Source organism: Aulonocara sp. 'chitande type north' Nkhata Bay, linkage group LG14 (assembly GCF_057382095.1).
Source record: "Aulonocara sp. 'chitande type north' Nkhata Bay isolate Kocher_YH1m ecotype deep benthic linkage group LG14, A_spYH_male_GT1.1, whole genome shotgun sequence".
NCBI classification, from domain to species: domain Eukaryota; kingdom Metazoa; phylum Chordata; class Actinopteri; order Cichliformes; family Cichlidae; genus Aulonocara; species Aulonocara sp. 'chitande type north' Nkhata Bay.
In genome coordinates this window covers 27,267,092-27,286,724 of record NC_141357.1, presented here as the reverse complement: position 1 = coordinate 27,286,724, position 19,633 = coordinate 27,267,092, and the positions used below count along the sequence as shown (strand labels likewise).

At 41.5% G+C, this 19,633-nt stretch overlaps 1 protein-coding gene across 3 annotated transcripts; it reads right to left on the bottom strand.

Moving 5' to 3' along the window:
* Positions 1–424: 424 nt before the first annotated feature.
* Positions 425–17,570, bottom strand: sytl2b (synaptotagmin-like 2b). Of its 3 annotated transcripts, none has more exons than XM_086261837.1 (20): positions 17,515–17,570; positions 16,099–16,251; positions 14,484–14,647; positions 14,065–14,176; positions 13,022–13,070; positions 12,825–12,927; positions 12,333–12,738; positions 12,046–12,251; positions 8,156–10,645; positions 6,789–6,902; positions 6,657–6,707; positions 6,268–6,362; positions 6,060–6,176; positions 4,919–5,088; positions 4,372–4,474; positions 4,110–4,271; positions 3,833–3,917; positions 2,041–2,143; positions 1,745–1,950; positions 425–1,185 (listed from the first exon to the last, which is right to left on the bottom strand). In XM_086261837.1, the coding sequence occupies exons 1-20, from the start codon at positions 17,559–17,561 to the stop codon at positions 1,037–1,039; spliced, it is 5,085 nt and encodes a 1,694-aa protein (XP_086117963.1). In that variant the 5' UTR covers positions 17,562–17,570; the 3' UTR covers positions 425–1,036. The 3 variants fall into 3 exon arrangements, with proteins under 3 accessions (XP_086117963.1, XP_086117965.1, XP_086117966.1); XM_086261839.1 differs by having other exon boundaries at positions 17,417–17,540; XM_086261840.1 differs by lacking the exon at positions 6,060–6,176.
* Between the last annotated feature and the right edge of the window lie 2,063 nt (positions 17,571–19,633).

Here is a 19,633-nt window from a genome sequence, read left to right as displayed (position 1 = left end):
CTCTCTCGCTTCAACTGACCTTTATTCCTTGTTTCTCCAGCGCATACCTACACCTCTGTAGGACTCCACATCACATAAGCTAATTCTCTACATTTAAAGCTACTTTTAAAATCCCTACTACCACCTCTATACACCAACCTTTCCTTCTCTCTCACTGCCTCCAAGCACCCGCCACCCCACTCCTCCTCCTTTGGTTTTGTCCAACAGTAGCATAGAGTTTACACAACCCTCCACATTTATCTGAGCCTGGGACCGGCAGTAGAAGTGCACTGGCTTGTTGTCATCTGTAACGGTTGTACAAAAACAGTTGAGATATTTCAGAGCTCAACAAAAAACACTAAGAAAAACCTGCTGTTAAATGTTAAATTTCTTATAATTTACTGAACAATTAAAAAAGACAGACTTGTTCAAATGATCTGTATTAAATGTCTTTTATTGCACTTGTGGTTAATATAATTAACACGGCACTTTAACAGTTCATCACACCTGTCTTTGGATTGAATTATATTTTTGAAAATACTGTCAATAATTGTTAGTCCAAGAAGCCATGTTTTCTGAAGACTCAGCTAAGTAAACAAAGGCTATATTGGCACTTCCAGGTGATATAACATTGATAACTTGTGGTATATACTAAGTGTAAGTTCTTCCAAATAACAATACAAATAAAAAATACCCAGTGTCTTATTAATGTTCGGCAAAAGACCAGGTGAAAGTGATGTTACTGTGTCGCATTAGAACAGAACAAACAACTTTAAGGTGCTGGAATTATAAAAATAATGTCGGCATTGGTCGATCCTCTTCTTAATTCTCATAGCTGTGTAAGAATATGAGTCTAAAAACAAAACTCACCCTCCAGAGGTTTCTCTAAGTGTTCATACCACCTTTATGCTGGGTGGCCCACAGGTTTCTGTAAAATTTCTGCCAAACTGATGACTCCAGTGTTTCACTCCGCTGCCTTTCATTTATTTTTAAACTTTGAAATGTAAAAGCAGTTTTACTTTATACTCGTCTGTAATCTCGTCACAGTTTGAGATATTTATTTGAAAGCGGTTTTTGCAGAGTTCAGCATTCTCAGCGGGAGTACGGCTTCCACCCATTCATTCGGGGTAGCCATCATGCGCTCCCACAGCGCCACCTCATAAGGACTCGAGTCCATCCAGTCCACCACTGCTCCGTAACTTCTGCCTACAGAGAGAGAGAGACAAAAAAAAGCACCAAAAAAAAAATAAAAATCATCTTTCCAGCATGAAACTGTTAAATTTCTTAGAATAATTAGCTCTTATCTACATCATATAAAGCCTTTGTTTTCTTTCTACACACTTTGATCTAGAAACACTACTCACATTATGTCATTCTGTTTTTGAAAATTACATTCTGCACACTTATGTTTCGCAGACTATAAAGGCTGTGCATGCAACCAGCCAACAAGAATGATCAAAGCATTGAAGATTAAAGACATTTCACATATATATATACTAAAATGAGCAAGTCTTACTGCTTTCACTCATAATGTAAACATCAAAGCTCCAATAACTTCACAACAGCTGGAAACTTTGTCTATCCCATCTAACAGAGGTTGTCTTCATGATGTCTACACGACTGAAAGCACCGAGCTGATACCATGTGTCGCCAATACAATATTTGCATTTGCAGTGCTTGAACAGGTGTACCTAATGAAGCGGCCGCTGAGTGTATCTCATCAGGTTGCGTATTTTCATAAGTACTTCTTCCATCAGTAGCCTACCTGTTCCAGTCCCCAGCCTCAGGCCCCCCAGCAGGTTGCTTGCGAGCCTGTCTCGGTCCCACACAGTGAGCTCCACGCATGCCTCTGTTAGATCAGCCTCTCTGATGCCATCATACACCATCGTGTGGTTAAACACCGGATCCACCGTCCTCCGCAGCACACGCGTCTTCTGGCGACTTTTCCTGCTCGTGTCTGGCAGGACGAAGCTTCAAATGAGCGGGCAGAAGAAAACATGTCGTGACTAATACAGAAGAACCCCTTAAATAACTAACTTGAGATGAATCAGCTGTGCATACCACTTTACATATGGGTCGATGGTAGCCCTGATTAGAGGCAGGTTCTTGCATTCTTTCACCCAAATGTGAATCTCTCCAGTGCTGCAACTGTCTTTAGCTACACCTTTAAAGAAAATGACATTACATTTTTATGACTCTGGTATTTCTACACAAGTATAAGACTGAACTTAAAAACTAAAACATACTGCAGTAAGGGAGGTTAATACATAACATTTTATTACTGGATTTAAATGATGCTTTTCTTTCCTGCTTTTATTTAACTGGTAATCTAGGTTGATTCTTGCACACACTTTGTACAGTGATAGTCAGCTATAGTGCTGTGAAAAAGTATTTACTGTGCACGATTTCTTTGGTTTGTTACATATTTGTCATATTTGTTAAACGTTTCAGATCAAACACATTTTAAATATTAGACAAATATAACCCAAGGAAATACAAAATGCAGTTTTTACTCCTCTGCTGCAAAAGGCTGATGGGATATTGTCATCACCCTTCTGGGCGAGTTTACCAACCTACCTGGCAAAGTAATTACACCCCTAAATCTAATAACTAGTTCTGGCACCCGTGTCAGCAAGAACTGCAATCGAGCGTTTGTGATAACTGGTAATAAGCCTTTCATATCACTGTGGAGGAATTCAGGCTCGTTCGTCTTTGCAGAATTGTTTTAAGCAAGCCACAGTTGAAGGTTTTAAAGCATGAAAAGGCTTTTAAGGTCACACCAATCAGATTTAAGTCCAAACTTTGGCTAGGTCACTCAAAACAAAGAGTTCCTTAAGAACTCCACCTTTATACTCATACATGATTAAAAGTTCAAAATAATTCTTATTTATCGTTCACATTACATGGTTTGTTTGTTTTTAGATGGGCAGGTGTCAACTTTCATCATTTTAAGAAAAAACAGAAGCACTGTGAAAAATATCTCCATCCAGATTAAAAACATCAAGCATTTGGTGATGTAGAAATCTTGGCCAATCAGAAGCCAAGCGGAAGGCTTGAGTTTTACATTTGACTCAAGAGTGAGGTTCAACTTCTCCTAAACATCAGGGGAAACACTGACATCCATATTCTATTCATGCAACTGCAGATATTAAAATCTTGCCTTTAATAATAATAATGGATTGGATTTATATAGCGCTTTTCAAGGCACCCAAAGTGCTTTACAATACCACTATTCATTCACTCTCACATTCACACACTGGTGGAGGCAAGCTACAGTTGTAGCCACAGCTGCCCTGGGGCAGACTGACAGAAGCGAGGCTGCCATATCGCGCCATCGGCCCCTCTGGCCAACACCAGTAGTAAAGTGTCTTGCCCAAAGACACAACGACCAGGACAGAGAGCCCAGGGATCGAACCGGCGACCTTCCGGTTACAGATGCGATTCCCAACCCCCTGAGCCACGGTCGCCCCTTTGTCTGCCACTGCAGGAAATCGCCTCATATAAAACAAATGATGTGTTGTGCAGTCTGATGTCAGAAAAGGAAAAAAGGCACATGCCTTTGACGTTATAGGACAAAATCTGTTTCCTCGCACAGAAGGAAATGCAGAGTATGAAAATCTTCAGCCAAAAAAAGTTTTTCAAAAGTCAAAATGCAAAGAAAAATACCCATGTATGTGAGGACAGGGTGTTACACAAGTCTTTTTTAACACGTCTCCCTTTAACCCGACTTTCTTCTGATTGGCTCTATGTCAGAATAACAGAAGCTTTGACAAACAGGTGAGAGAGGCTGCTGTGCTACTGTAAACAATACTGCTAATCTAATATAAAAAACAGAGGAGGATTACTTGCAGACCTTCGCTGTGGATGATCTGTGGCAGGAAACGTATGGCTAGTTTCATCTCTCCTCGGTCATTTGATGGCGCTAGCGTGGGCGTCGTCTAAGACACGGGAGACATTACATAAACACCCAAAAACTTCATCATGTGACAGCTGATATAACCAACTCAAACAAGAATCTGGAAAATAAATGAGCGGACGGACCACATTCTCCAGATAAACCGGCGTTATGCGATGAGAAAACAATGTCGCAGATAAAGAAGCCTTTGTGTGTGTTTATCTTTTTTTCTTACCCTGGCTTTCAGGGCTAAGTAGTTCATCTGGGTGTGGTCAAAGTCCCACTTAGACAGCTCCACGTCTACCTCGCCCAGGAAACTGTTCTTGCCAAACGTGTCATGATGCCAAACAGAAAGAATGAGTGTCTGGGTCCTGAGATACTCCATGCGAACTCGATACTGGGAGGATAGGAAAGAGCAGGGCGCTTTTATTTGCTGTCAGGCAAGATTTACGGTGTGGGAATATTTGTGTGTTGGTAAAATATCCACATATTCTTACTCTGAGGATCTCGTTAAAAGTCGGGTTTAACGTCTTCTTTTTTACCGATGTTTTCCTCTTTCCGAGATTAGCTTTATCGGGCGCCAGGTAGCTCTTGACATACCTTAAAAGGAAAGAAAACAAATTTTACAGAATATATGGAGGAAGTAGTCACAGTTAGTGGCCAAAAATGGGCTAAAATGAATAATAACTTTTGTGTGATATGGTGACAGAATATAGTAGAAATGGATAAATACAATAAGTTAAGAAAAAAAACAAACTTTCTTATACTTCAAGTTTCTAGTGAAAGCTGAGGAAACATCATGAACCACATGTACTGTTGTTCTGACCTTGCCACTTTGCTATATTGCAGGTAAATGCTAGTGCTATAGTGGCTACAGCCATCTCTTATATACAGTCAATACTCTGTATATGCCCCTCTTTATTATTTTACAGTGACTTAAAAGAAACCTGGAGTCCTTTTTTGGTGGGGACAGGTGAAAACATGATGCAGGAATATCACGTTTCCTTTCATTGGTTTATAATCTAGTATGGAAGTAGCACTCACGGATCTGAGCGGCCCCTTTTCGGGTCTACAGCAGCCAAGTCTCGGCACTCGGCCACAAAAATATGAAACTCTCTGAGCCGCTGGACGTAGTTGATGGAGAACTGGATGCTTCCCTGGACCTCCACATTCGCAAAGTCTGCACTGTACATGGTCATCACACTTCCACTTAGCTGAAAGCATACGCAAACATGAAGATAAACATTGTTTATTATAAAACAAAGCAGAAGACGGTCTGATGCATGCATGTTTGAGCTTTTGGTTATTGAGTTTTATTGTGCAGCAGGTACAGACGGAGAAGGAATGTGTGAGGTACAAACAGTGACCGGAGTTCTTGTTAGTGCACTTTTCTATACTTTGACCTGATCAGTGCTACAAACCTTAGCGCTGGAAAGTTGCTGTGAACTGCACTAAGGTGTGGGGAGGATTCAAATTTCTTTTAGAGCTATCAGTTTTCTCCTTTAAAATCATCTCTATGGATAAGCTTTAAAAAAAGCCCTACTTGACAAACCTCATATCTCACTCAGCATTTCAGTATTTGTTGCTCCAGGGCTCACTGGAGCTTCCTAAGGCCTGAGAAGTGGTAAAATCACAACAAAATTTAAATTTACGCTTGATTAAAAGTGTTCACTAATGAAGATTTGGCTGAAGACCAACTTTGTTTAGCTAATGCACATCTGCTCACGTCTGGTTAGCCTCCCACTGTTCAGCTGAGGTGCAGTGCACAGATGCTTGGCAGCTTTGGGATCTTTCTGATTCTGGCTGTCATCCCGACATGGGGGCAGTGGTGGTAGAAACATTTATTTATGTCAGTATCAATACAACTGGAGATATTCTACTTCACATAATATTCAAAGTATAAGAAAACTGATGATTAATGCTCATATTAAACAAAGTTTACAAAAGAATGAGGTCAGTGTATCACTGTAGGCCACGACATGTTGGCGGCTGTGCCAGCAATAGCATGAATGCTAAGTGGAATGCAGCCTTCAGTACACCTGTATTGTTAATTTAAAGCTTTTGTTGTGGAAAAAGGTTTCTCTAGTTCAGCTTAAAGCCAAGAAGCAGCGCAGTTAAAGTGAGAGATAAGTGAATGGGAAAAATGCGCATGCAAAGCGATGCATTCTGCTGTGTATAAACATACAGAAGACACAGACGGCCTGCCAGAAGAGATGGTGAGGTTAGACATTGAGCTGCCCATTATTAGTCTTTCTCGGGGGTAACTGTCCTCGCAGGTGGAGTCAGTGGTTTCGCCAGGATCCTACAACACAGACAGCAAACAAAGCTCTGTGCTCGAAGATGCAGTGCAGGCTTTTTTCTACAGGACTAAAAGATGCAAGAAGTCATTTTACCTCCTTCTGTAAGAATGAAGGAACTGATTTGCTCATCTTCTTCAGGTGGTCTGGATCCGAAAATAAGGCCGAGGAGGGTGATGCGATAACAGAAGCTAGAGCGTGGTTAGTTGGGAAGCAGAAGATTAAAATACTGATTAAATTTCCGCTATGATCGCAAGAAAATGTATATCCTCCGGAGACCCAGCCTAATTATGCATGTCCTCTGTAGTAGACACAAAAATCAGAGAAAAAGTTAAACTGAGAGATACTTTTTTCCCTTGGTTCTCAGAAGGATAAAATAAGATAAGTATTTGTCTTATCATGTCTCGCATAAAGTTCCTAATGTTGTAAATCTGCTCAACATTTGGCAATAAAATCCTTTCTGAAAGGAAAAAGGCAGTTTCTACCATCGTTAACGCGCCTGAGGTCAGAAGTTGAGTCCTGTCTTCTTTCTTGTCCTTGGAGAAACAGAATTACAGTCATCTCAAATTGTGTCTACAAATGGAAGATTCGGGCTTTAGCATTGAGAACATGCTCACGTGGTGATAATGATGCGGTGATATCCTCCATACTTTTAGCCAGATTTTTGGGCCGTGCTTCTGCTCGCCGCAGTGCTTTCCTTACAGGATTTTGGTCACAGTCATCATTTTCACCTGCAATCAGCGGAAAACGCTCTGATTAACTGATTAATGGTCTTGAAAGCTGAGAAAGCACCATGAAGCAAATTAAGGGCACTGATTAATGGCTGTCGTCTGGATCCTGGATGCGTGGAGGAATTTTTAGACTTGACAAAAGGTATAAATAAGGTTTATCTATTCTTATTTGAATGATAAATAGTCTGAAATATTTTTAAACTGTTCTAGGAAAAAAAAACCAGAAGCATGTGAAAAATGGCAATCACAGTATCCCACTACAGTGTTTTTCGGTTAACGGCATTGCAATGCAAAGATAAGAGGCTAATCTGCTAATCTTTGACAGCTGATTATGAAACAGCTTTTGATCAGCTGATTATTGCAGCTCCATTTACTTTGAATCCACAAATGAAAATCGAAGTATTTGAAGTTTGAGGTTTACAATGAGGTAATAATGAAAATACAAAAGAAAAGAAATTAACCTTTAAACAATTCAAGGTTTGAGGTTTGAAGAATACTATATAGCACTATAAAACTACTGTTGGTGAAATGTTGTTTTGTTTTTGCTTTTTAATTAAGTTACCCAGCCCACAAATTAAACACAGACAGCTGACTGCAGGTACACAGTCTGTTTACTGAGATTTGCTGTTGCCAACACAGATAACCCGACACGGACACAATGTCAAGGACACAGCTGGATCCAAGCCATGATGACAAACTGTATCGGAGTGTACACACAGGAGTACGACCTACACAAAACAGCTGTTGAAAAAAATTAGATTGATATTTGCGATGAATGGGAGGGATGCTCGTTTATTTATTTTCTGGTTTATTTTATGCAAACTAATTCATTTCAATTTCTTTAAATGTTTCCAGCAACCCACTGGTACTATTTGCAGATGTCACCCATAGGTTGCTACGGATCACCTGACGCGAGGATAATCCATCTTCAAACAATCCCGGGCCACCTTGGATTTACTGTAATTTACATGAGCACACCTGGTCTGCGATGCGTCTCTCTGAAGCAGGGACTGCTGGTTGTATTCTACTTATAGACAGTCTCTGTCTGGGCTATTCAAATGACCCATTTCAAAAGGTAACGATATCACAAGGTCATAGCAGTTGCAGTGCACTGTTCAACCACTATTTTCTCAAGCATAACTGTAGCTGAAGGAAAGAAAAAAAAACTTTATGACGACATGTATTTTAGAGAGAAGTTCTTGTTTTGAGTTGCAGTAGAAAGTAAAAACATCAGATTGAAAACTGGTGCTTACGATTTGAACTGTTTCTCGAGTTGGACCAGGTTTCTGACGTGCTGCTCACAGAGGACTCCTGGCCAGTGTCTGAGCTGCTGTAGTTTGCCCACAGGGGGCGTTGACTCATCTTGTTGACCTTCCTGCTGTATCGCTCCTCAGAGCTAACCGGTGTGCTGGCCCTCACCGGCCCAGTCAGATCCAGTTCATACCCAGATTTGCCCTCTGACCCCTCGTCCTTCACGGCCGGAGCGAGTGAGGTGTGGACGCTGGTCTTATCCGTCATCCCCAGGTAGTGCCGGTAGTCTCTAGGAACAAAGGCGCGTGCTCGTGGAGTCAGAGCCTCCGTTTCCTCTGATCGTCTCGGCACTATAGCTTTCTCAGGGTTCTGCCTTTGCTTTCTGCTCTGAGAGTGAACAGGGCTGACATCCATTTTCAGTTTGCTTTGATCTTTTTCATCGGGAATGCTCAAAGCGAACATGCTGGTGGCGCGGCGCATAGAATTACCCCGACTGCTCGAACAACCAAAGCTGTCTTTTCTGCTCTTAGGAATACGACTCTCTTTTCCTGAGCTGTTTTGTGGTTTTGAAGTTTTCTCCTCTCTGCTGGAATCTTTTGAGCTCTTTCTGGACAATCTTTGTTGGCCTGACTCAGTTGAGTTATAATTAGGTGGGTTGTTTTTGCCATCACCCAGTGCTCTGGACCCAGAGCCCGTCTGTCTGTCATGTGGCGACTTTGATCGATTCAGAGGAGGTGGAGATGATTTCATCACGGCTGGTCTTGTTTTCTCGACAGCAGAGGATAGTCTGTAAATCTCTGGATCAACAACCTTTACGTCCTGAGACGACAGCTGAGCACTTATTCCCTCTTTCCTTTTGGGGCTTTTGGGTTTGTCAAAGGAAAATGATCCCTTGGAGTCTGATGTGGCCTCATCCCAGAACTCGCGTAGAGTGTTAAACTGGGCCCGGCTTGTGCCGAGGCTCGGAGACAGCTTGTCTATTCTCTGATTCAGCGGCATAATAGAAAAATTTTGATGATTTTTGTCATAGTTTTCATCGTCACTGCCTGACTCATTGCCAATTGACCTCAGGTCATATTCTGATTTTGTGAATCTTTTATTCAGTTTCGCCTGATTTGCTCCACGAGCCACCTTACCATCTCCGAAAGCTCTAGGTTTGCCGGTATAAAACATGGGCTTGTTCCTCTCCTGCTCCCAGAAGGATTTGAGCTGCTTTATTCGCTCTGCAGTGCTTTCTTGGTTTTGCAACGCCTGCCTATTTAGATGAGGACTGTTAGTCCTGTCTTTATTGGATGAGTCCTCTTTTCTTTTTGGAGACATGCTCGAATGAATGCTTTTATCCTCACCTGAACCTCTTTGAATTTGTGCTTTTGTGGTGATCTGCACATCATTCCCAGGTTGCTTATAGTCCATGTACACATTGTTTCTGGTTAAACAGAGCTTCTCAGAATCCAGGCTGGCCCTTGTTAGAAGGTCTGTATCCAGCTGAGACACGGGGAGACTTTTTGAGAGCTCTTCTGGCAGCAGGACTTCTCTTGGTTCAGAAAAGCTGTCAGGTTTGATTAAAAAGATGCTCTCAGACTCTGGACTGATGGCCGTCCTTGCCGGTGCTCTTGTTGTGCAAAAAACCTCAGCATCTGAACCTCTTCTCTCACTGGACAGCAACATCAAATAATCTGACTTGTATGTTGAATCATCATTACCCTCTTGGGGCAAATTAATCACCAGATTGTCTGCTTGCTGGTGGTTATTTAAATGAACACTCTCTCCTACATCTGTAGTGATTAGCAGCTGCTGCTCTCTTTCATCACTTGGATTTGAAGCGTATTTATCATAAATCTCATTCCCGCTGTATATTCCAGGAACCAACGCCATATCAGACCTTTTCTCTGTCGTCAGCTGAGCAGATTTTTGACCTTTGTCGCCAGACGAGACCGACTTCCCAATGAGTATTTTAGGGCCTGTATTGCTTTTCTCCCAGAACGACTTCAGATGAGATATTTTAGGTGGTTGGCTTTCATCGGCATCGTCTTTCACATCTTGTGAATGCATTCTCTCTCTGGTACCCGTCTTCACCTCCTCTTGTGATTCAATCACTTCCTTGCTGCCTCTTCTGTCAGCGGCTCTAAGCTCTTTGTCATTGTTGATCTGTCTTTGTAAATGATTCCTCTTTGTTTCAAGCGTTTCCTTTTTCCTGTCACTTATCATATCCACAGCATCTTTCGACAATAAATCCTCAGCTCTTAATCTACTAACTTCCACATGTTTGTCAGGGCTCTTTGTAACCACTGGATCGTCTGAATTTAGCCAATCGCTGCTGTCCGTGCTGCGGCTGAACCACTCCAGCACCTTTGCAATGGATTCCTCATCCTCACCAGTGGGACTGGTGGCCTGAGTGGATAGCTTAAACACATTTGCATGATTTGACCTCTGGGTTTGCTGATGAGACTTATCAACGAAGTTGAGATCATAGGATACAGGGAGATCTGGATCTAAAAAGCAACGTGGGGAAATAGAATTAGATACTTGGCTCTACTTCAATAAGCGGCGGGATTACAACATCAATTTAATGAATAAATAAAACAGTATTAGTGTACAAGGTGTGACCAAAGAGCGCTACAACCCACTGAGGAAAAAGCATTTCTGACTTCAATTTCAGCTCTCTGCCCTTCAAGGTCTTCTCCTTGTTCACCTCTGGACTTATTCCAGCACTCCTGTGTTTTTAAAGTCACTCTACAGAAGTCAAGTTCTAATCACTTGTCACTGTGATGCTTGCTGGATCTCCTGAAGTTTTGACACATTAAGTTAAGTTTAAAGGCCCCCAAAGGTTCTGACCTTCAAATTTCTCATCTTTAAGTTGGTGGGAGCCGAATTTGTCTCTTTCTTTTATCTGTTATAAGCCGGTGCAATGTTCTCCTTCGGCTGCCCTGGTACATTACAGGAGAGTTCAACATTGACTCACTAAATTCACAGCACACAGTAGAGAAAATGTGAAAAACAAAGCAAAACACTGACTCTCTCTCAGATAAGCTCCTAATTTGATGTGTCGCCTTCAAGTTTAGACTCTCCTTCACCGGTGATGATCGCCGGCATGAATGTCGGGTTACCTTAAACCTGAATTTGAGGTTAAATTTCTGGTGAAATCACAGATGTGTGAGTGCATGAGGAGTGCTTGCGTACTGTAGGAGTGCTGGAAGCTTGCAGAGGCGGAAAATAAGATGACCCTGAAGGGGAAATGGACCTCATATAGCAGTATAACTTTGCGGTGTTGCTATATTGATGGCAGTGTGATTTCATATTTAGTCTAAAGTAAAACATTTTAACAACATTTTAAGAGGGTGATAAAACTTGCTGACCTTAGCAAACCCTCGATTTTTCATTCAGGCGATCGCCCCTTTTAATTGTGTCTTATATTTGTTTTATTGCCCAATACATTCAGATAATCTTATTTTCCTAATTATGGTTTAGAGCTCATTCTTGAATCTTAGTACTTAAACATTCAAATGGTGAATATTGTGTTTATTATACTTGCTACAAATCAGTATGTTAGATAGTCGTCCACAGTGGAGTTAAATTGGATTTGCTGGAATTACGATATATTATCTTCTGTTAAATTTTTGGACATTGGCTGAAGTGGGGAAAAAAAAGATTAATCGTCTGTCTGTAGCAGACAAACAGAGGAAAATACCAGAATGGAAGATACACTCGGGGTCAAAAAAGATGAAGAATGAAAAAACAATATTTCCCCCCCAAAAATGTCAGTTTTTCAGACTTTTCTCTGATTTTATTCATTTTTTTTTTAAACTTTCACCTCTTTTCATCTCCTCCAATCCTTGAAAGAGGAATACATGCCTGAAAGCCCTGCCCTGTCGTACCTTGTTACTGAACTTACCCACAATGTTTTGGGGCAAACTCAGCTCCTCCTGCCTCATCGCTGGCCCCACACGGCTGTTGTTTTCTTTGTCCTGAATGTTGGTGGTAGGCAGCGTGACAAAATTCAAAGGTGGAAGCTCTCTTTGAGGTTGGTCATCTCGTTCTTCACTCCTCTGCGATGGTCCCGTCTCAGTGGACGCATCACTTCTTGTGTATCTGGACACTCTGAAAATATACAGGTTGTGAGTTACAGTGGAAGGATGCAAACGTTTAATTACAGGTTCCCAGTATAAGTTTCCCACTGACCTGTCTCTTGTTATAGAAGCTGGGTTTCTCTGTCTTTCCAGACTTGAATTGGAGGAAACCTGAGAGTTGTCACACAGTGACTGCAAGGAGTTTTCATCTGCAGATGTGGATGACCGGGCTACCTGATTAGACACTGCACTTCTTTGAGGCATTTCATCTTGGCTCTTCAGGCCAGACTGATTAGAGCTCCCGCTGGATCCCCGCTGCAGCCTCCGTCGTGGTGTAGGAATAATCCCCGCTGACCCCGGCTGAGCATCCAACCCCAGGCCGTTGCTTTCAGACGGACTGAGAGGACGTCTGGAGAGAAAGGTCCTCTTCTTTGGCACTGGCCTAAAACCTACAGAGGAGCCCTCTGATGTCTGATTGGCCTCACCTGCTGGGTGATTCTTCAGTGGAGAGACGGGCTCTGAGGACAGAAAAGATAAGAGGCTCACTGCGGGATACCCTCAGATAGCCCAGCAAAGATCTGTATGTTCAAATTTCAGTTCAGACCTGTCTCCAGTGACTCCTGGTCTCGACTGGCTGACAGGTAATGATTATTTTCAGGAGGCTCAACAACAACAAGGGAAGCACGGTTAAAAGGGTTATGCCTCGGCTTGAAGACAGAAAAGAATGAAATGCGCTGTTAACTCTACAACAGGAAAAAAGAAATGGAAAAAAGAAAGTCCAGCCTGTTTTTCAACACGTACCATTCTCGGGGAACGAATCCCTGAACTTTGATTCTCTTTTTCTGCATCACTGGGAAAAAAGAATTAAAAAAAAAAAGGGTGTATTTTTAATCTAATATGTAAACAACACCGTGCATGACTGGGACTCGCGACAGTAAAGAGTAATGACATTAAAGAAGCAAAAGATGTCTGCCCATCCAAACCACCCAAACATCAAAGGAGCAAACATATGAGACAACACTTGAAACATGTCTATGTTGTGGCTGAATTAAATTAATCTAATGCAATTCATTTAACTGCGTTTAAATCTCATGTGATGTAACGAAGCAATGGGAAATAAATGCACTGCAAACCAACACTGTCAGAGTGCAAATACCTGAGAGGGGCTAAGTCAAATATTGACTGCACTATAACAGAAGTGTGCTGAATGTGTGGCACAAAGTGACTTCACTACACAGTCAACTGTGTGACTAATCCAGTCTTATATTAACAAAAGGTCTTACAATAAAAAACAATCTTCTCATTCAAATTAGAACCACAGGATAGGACGATCCTGACATTTTTTTTTTGCATAACTTAATTTCAAACATAACAACAACATCTCGTAATGTCCCAATCGGAGTAATTGCTCTGAGAGTTTTATCGAGTTAAACACTTTGCCCAGAAGGTACAGTAGCCGCTGCCTGGCTATAAAACAGATGTATTCCTTGTCAGCACCACCTATGTTTACACAGGCTGAGTCACAAGACTCCGAGTACATATTCACACTGACAGGGTGACGAGAGAGATAAACAGAGCTGGTTCAGCCTCAAGTGATAATATCAGTGTCTGGTAGCGTTACATGTGAACGCATCCTTCGCGGTCTGTTTCTCGAGTCACAGTGAAGCTGGTACTGGTATCAGATCGATATTAGCACGGCAGGATCAATACTTGTAATTTTTTTATATACAGTTTGTTTTGGACATCATTGAATAGACCTCAAACATGAGAAATGCCTGAACCTTTTTGTGTTGACATAATAACATTTGCAGTATTGCACAGCACTATAGGAAACAACTGCTTACCTAATCTGCTGTGGCTGCTCTGCTTCCAGCTGTCTGGCAGGTTTCAGTGGAGGAACAATGTCTGAAGCTCGACTGCTCGCGACCTTGGGTCTGTCAAGTCTAAGAGAACCATCTGCAGGAGAGAGAGGTTTGGAAAAGTCTGTGAATAACAACACTGTCCAGGTTGATGAAGCAGAATAATTCTGATTTTCACCACACGTTGAGAGGGAATTCTTTCCTGGCCTCATTTCTGACCTCAGCACTCTGTATGTATTTACCTCCGAAAGGCTAAAACATTTAAATCCAGCAGATCAGTAAAATCTGTACTTGCCTCTGTTGTGATAACAGGGTGCTGTGGTCAAAAAGAGGAAACGTTTTTTTTCCCCTGAGCACGAAATGTGCATTTAAAACTCTTAGCGAACAGTGCAGAATGAGCAGACCTAAACTAGCCGCTTTTCCTTGTTTCATGGAAGCCAGAATGATTTCCGAGCCGTGGATCTTGTCCCTGTGTCTGCGTGACTTGGCCTCGTAAAACCACTCTCCTGTCAGGTACTTCAGTTTAGCGTCAGACTGGGAGGTATTGTTTACTATGTCCTCCAGTTTCCTGTTAGGATATAATAAAAAGAATAAAATAGACATACACAAAAGAGAAATGAAGTGAAAACGCTCAAGTGGAGAGGTTTTTTCTGTATAATTTCTAGTTCTTTTATGCAGTGTGTTAATCCTAGCTGAGTGGCACGTCTTGCTGAATGGCTACAGACACAAAAAAAAGCAAAAGCGAGACAATGCTCGCTTTCGGTTGCACTGAATGAAAAATCTGACACCATTTTAATTCACTTTGAGCAGGACTAACCTGCAAATATGGGGTGAAATACAAAGCCAAGAGCGCAGAAAGGACAGACAAACTCCCAAAAATCTTTTAAAGGTGTTCACAATGCAATCAACATAACACAAATTCTCTTTTGTGTTTTTAATCATGTGAAGCATTTTTCAGATTTAAGCTTAAGCTAATGATAAGCTTCTGATTTTACTGTGCAGGAATTCGGAAAACATTTCCATCAACTTTAAATTGAATCAAAGAGGGAACAAAAAAATTCCTCCGCCTTGAGCTGACTGCTCCAACTCATCTTTCCTCCTTCACAGAGGAACTCGGTGGTCATGTGAAAAAAGGGTAGCACATTATTACAGACTGTTGGCTTAATCCTTTTACACTAGACTGGCCGAGACACAGTGAGCATTCAGCCCCCCGCTGATGGAAAAAGTCAGGCCGGCCAATTGCATTAAGGCCACAACAAAAAGCACGCTGTTTGATGGCATTCTCGATTTTTGAAAATGAAATCAAAACAGGGTACACAGCATCGGGGATTTTTGATAGTTTGCACGCATGGTTGCAATTTGAAAGACGAAGTGTGCACTTTTGTTTCAGGACATGGGAGAGGCCAGAGAAGATGTGAGCTTCTTGTTTGTCTTCACACACCCTGAATATGCACAGTGAGGAAGTTCTGACCCCGCCCGAAGGTGCTAAGACGACAGGGAAACAGCAGATGTCAATTGTTTTAAAAGTCCTAAAAAGATATGACCAAATTAAACTTCTTTTCCCCATCACGTTCGACACTCTTGATGCATCTCCCATCACTGAGGCCTTTAAGGGTTTCTATTCCTGTCCATCAGACCAGCATGATCCTCTCCCACGTGTGGACTTGGCTGTAATCTAATTGCTCATCTCACATTGAGGTTTCTCAGCTACGGAGGCAGCGTCTGTGTCCAGCCAAGCTGTTACTGTGTTATTGGATTATGAGCAGACAAATATTATTTTGACGATCCGACAAAGGCCTCTTCTCACAGAACGGGTGACAGAGGGACTTGGGAGTTCTTATTAAATCAATAAAATGACATTAGCTCAACAACATGACATTAACTTAAGAGTCAGCCCAAAATGTCTCAGCGCATGTCAAGAACAGAGCCAAGCAGCGACACGCGAGTAAACAGTGGCTTAAAGGACGCCCAAAAATATGACTTCATATCGTCATACGTGACTGAGACTCAAATTTCAACCTGACTCTCTCCTCCTCTGCCTTCTTCAGTTCAGCATCCCTCTTCAGCACCGTCATGATCATCGCCTGCTCCTCCTCCGTCAGGTGGCTCAGGTCTATCATGGTTCCTTCTCCTGCTTTTCTCAGCGGACAGGTGTGGAAATGGTTGCTGGTTCTGTCAAAGTATACAGCAGTTAATTCAGATCCTGTAAAGTTCTCAAAGTTTAGAGCTGTACCCTTAACTCTTTACCCCTTGAAGGACTACCAGCAGTGACACCTAGAAGCTCTTCTCTGATCTAAGTGGTTTCTTTAATATTTCAGGTCTGCTTATAGAACAAAATGACTGGGTTTGCATTAGAAGTTAATGAGGGTGGTCACTGTCTATGCAGCAGGCTTCTCATTAAGAGTGACGTGGAGCCCATTTTTTCCAATTTAAACCAGAAGCCGGTCCAGTATTTAAAGCAATGAAAATAATTCCATTAGAGGAGTTATTGTTAAAGCTGTAGCTCCTATATTTTCTACTTTACCCAAGTATATAGCTGCCTTAAGCTGCTTTAAACTTCTAGTGCACTGCTATGGTTCTATCATGTGACTGATGGAGGTTTAACAAGGTTTACACAGAAGGTTAAACCTACAAAACCATCAATATTAAAGATCAAATCAGGGGCTCCTGTTATTTTTTGGCTTGTATGTAGTTTCATAGTCACATCTTATAGAAGCTCACACAGTGAATTTCTGGATATTGAATATGGGAACTTTTTTGAAGAAGGAGGTCAGGTTGGAAAGTAAGCAGCTCCTTAACCACGGGAACAGCTGCTTACACACTGATGCTATTGATATAAGCAAGTCATATATATTAATGAGCCACAGGCACGTATTTACTGTTACTCTAATAAGTACCCAAATTATGTTTAGAGTAATAAGGGTGCCTGAGAAAAAAAATATTCTATCAGTGGTGCTAAACTTTAGCTGGTGTGCTCTTTTTTATATAAAAAAGTTTATCAAGCGAAAGAGATGCTGATACTTTAACACTAAACTTTGACATCTGGATAGTAACGCGAGGAATCGTCTGGTCTTTGTGCAGCTGATGATTCCTTCAGAGATAACCAGCAACAGGGCGGAGGCAAAAGTTTTCTTTGGCTGAGCAAACTTAAGCACATGAACGTTTCATAGAGTAAAAAATGGTTTTAAATGAAGCACACCTGAGAAGTCTCATGTTAACCTATTAACGTGAGTGGCAGAGGTTTACCTTAAATCTCCAGAGAGTGTCACTTCCTTTCTTTCCACTTCAAACTCAACAAGTGTAAAACATCGTTTGTTTGTGTTTTATATTTGCCTACCTTACAGGACACCTGAGGACTTCTCACAGCCCGCTTCTGTCTTTCCCATCTTCATGTTTTACAAAAAAAGAGAATCACACGGGAAATAAAGTTTTTACCTCCTCCACAGGTCTCCTGCTGCTGGATGCGCCGGATCTCCGGACATGCGCGTGGGAGGGGGCGGACTCAGAGCGCGTGCATGGGGAGGATCTGATGAGCATGAGCTGCAGTTTTTAATTTGACTTTCAGTAACTATATAAATATTTATTTTTATTTAGTGAATGTCTGGGTGTTTCATGTCAAATTCAAGCTTTAATTTTAACTGATCTAACACTTAAATATAAATGAATTATGCAGTCAGTGGTGTAATGCCAGGTAGTGTCCAGCAGGTGTCTCCAGTTTACACACGTTGACATCATCGGTCTGTTTGACAAAAGGGTGTGAGCATCCTCACGGGCAGGCGAGGCTCTAGGACAGCCCAAACCTCAAATACAAGCTTACAGCAAGGCACTGTTTTCCCTTCCGCCTGCACTCTGAATGCTGTGAAATTATTTGGAGTAAGCAGACCATAAATATTCCCACGGTGACCCTGATGTGGTTTCAGGGCACAGCCACAGTTTCAACACCTGAGTCCTTCCTGGTTTCATGTTTTCAGCTTAGGAAGAGCACAAATAAAAACGGTTGGAAAGTGAACTGTGACATAAGCTGCACAAAAATCCTGTTATAGGTTTTATATTTGAATAGCTCATGAATTGTGCTGATTTTATTTAGGTCTAATACATTTTAGACTCTGACTTCTCTAGTCAGCAAATTAAACCTTAGTCTACGGAATATTTTTCCCTTTATCATTTAACCGTCTTGTGACCCCTACAGCAAAAAACAAAACAACTGTCCTGAACCAAAGACCTTAAAAATCTTTGGCAACTGGTTAGTAACCATGTGACTATGTTGTCTACTAAAGCAGGATGTCATCTGCTGGATAAGATCCTTCAGGTGAGTCTCTGATCTTAAAGATAAAGTAGACAGAAACCCATAAAGGAAACACTCTCCCCTCTGTTTTAAGTGCCTTCCATCAGAGCAGCTGAGGGTGTATACATGTGGTCTAAAAATCAGCCTCACGTAGGATCACTACTCAGCTTTCCTGTTTGATGGCCTTGTGTTTAACTCATCAAGCCCTCTCCCTCATCCCAAGCAGCAATTTACTGAATGGCCATTTGTTGACTGGCTTCAGAAGCAAGTTGATGTCCACAGACTTCTAATGAGCGTGTTTACAACCTGGAATAAAAAACCCATTATAGTCTCAATGTTAAATTCTCTTCTTCACAAAACCTTTAGAAGTGTGCATCTTTTTATAAACCTACTAAAATAGACTTTAGGAATTAATGATAACTACTAGGGACATGAGGGTTCACAGGACAGATGTTAATCTGCAGTGTTTAACCCTTAATCCTACAAGAAACCATATTCAGCAGACTCAGATTGGCCTCCCAGTTGAGATCAGGATATCCCACAAATAGTGATGTAGCATCCCAATCCTACTACAGCACGGGTGGGCAATTCATTTTCCCCAAAGCCACACCAATGAGTTCACAGAGATTCAAATTTATACTGAGCAGAACTGAGTTTAGTTTATCCATGTGGTCCTCCACACCAGTCCTAGTGCATGCAGCCCCCTGGAAAAATAATCTCCCAACCCTGCAAGGTGTGATCAACATAAAAATTTAATGTCAAAAGCTACAAATTCTTTTAATATCTTCCAATTAGACTTAAGGGTTGAAAGACAGTCAAACTGGAGAGTAAATTTGTTTCTATGATTTAAGTATAGACTGTATATGAAAGATTGATTGATTTTTTTGGAGCCAGATGTGAGCATATTGGATGAAAGGCCAGTGATACAACCATAAAGCGCTAACATGTGTTTTTGCTAATTAGAGCCAATTAAAATACCTGATTTTCACTCACTAAAGCCGAAAAACTTCTTGGAACACACTGCGCCCACACAAGATTCAGCACGTAATTTAGTGACAGCCTGTTGTGTGAAAACGTGCTATAATCCAGTGCTATCAGGTAAACCGCTTCAACTATTAACTAGCAAAACATAAACAAGAGTTTGTGGAAGCTGCTCTTTATTTGAAAAAGAAAAGAAAAGACTTCAGTCATTGTCTGCTACACGTTCTAATTACATAAAGAAAACATCTGCGGAGACAAACGCAGAGAATATCCTGAATCAAACTTAGG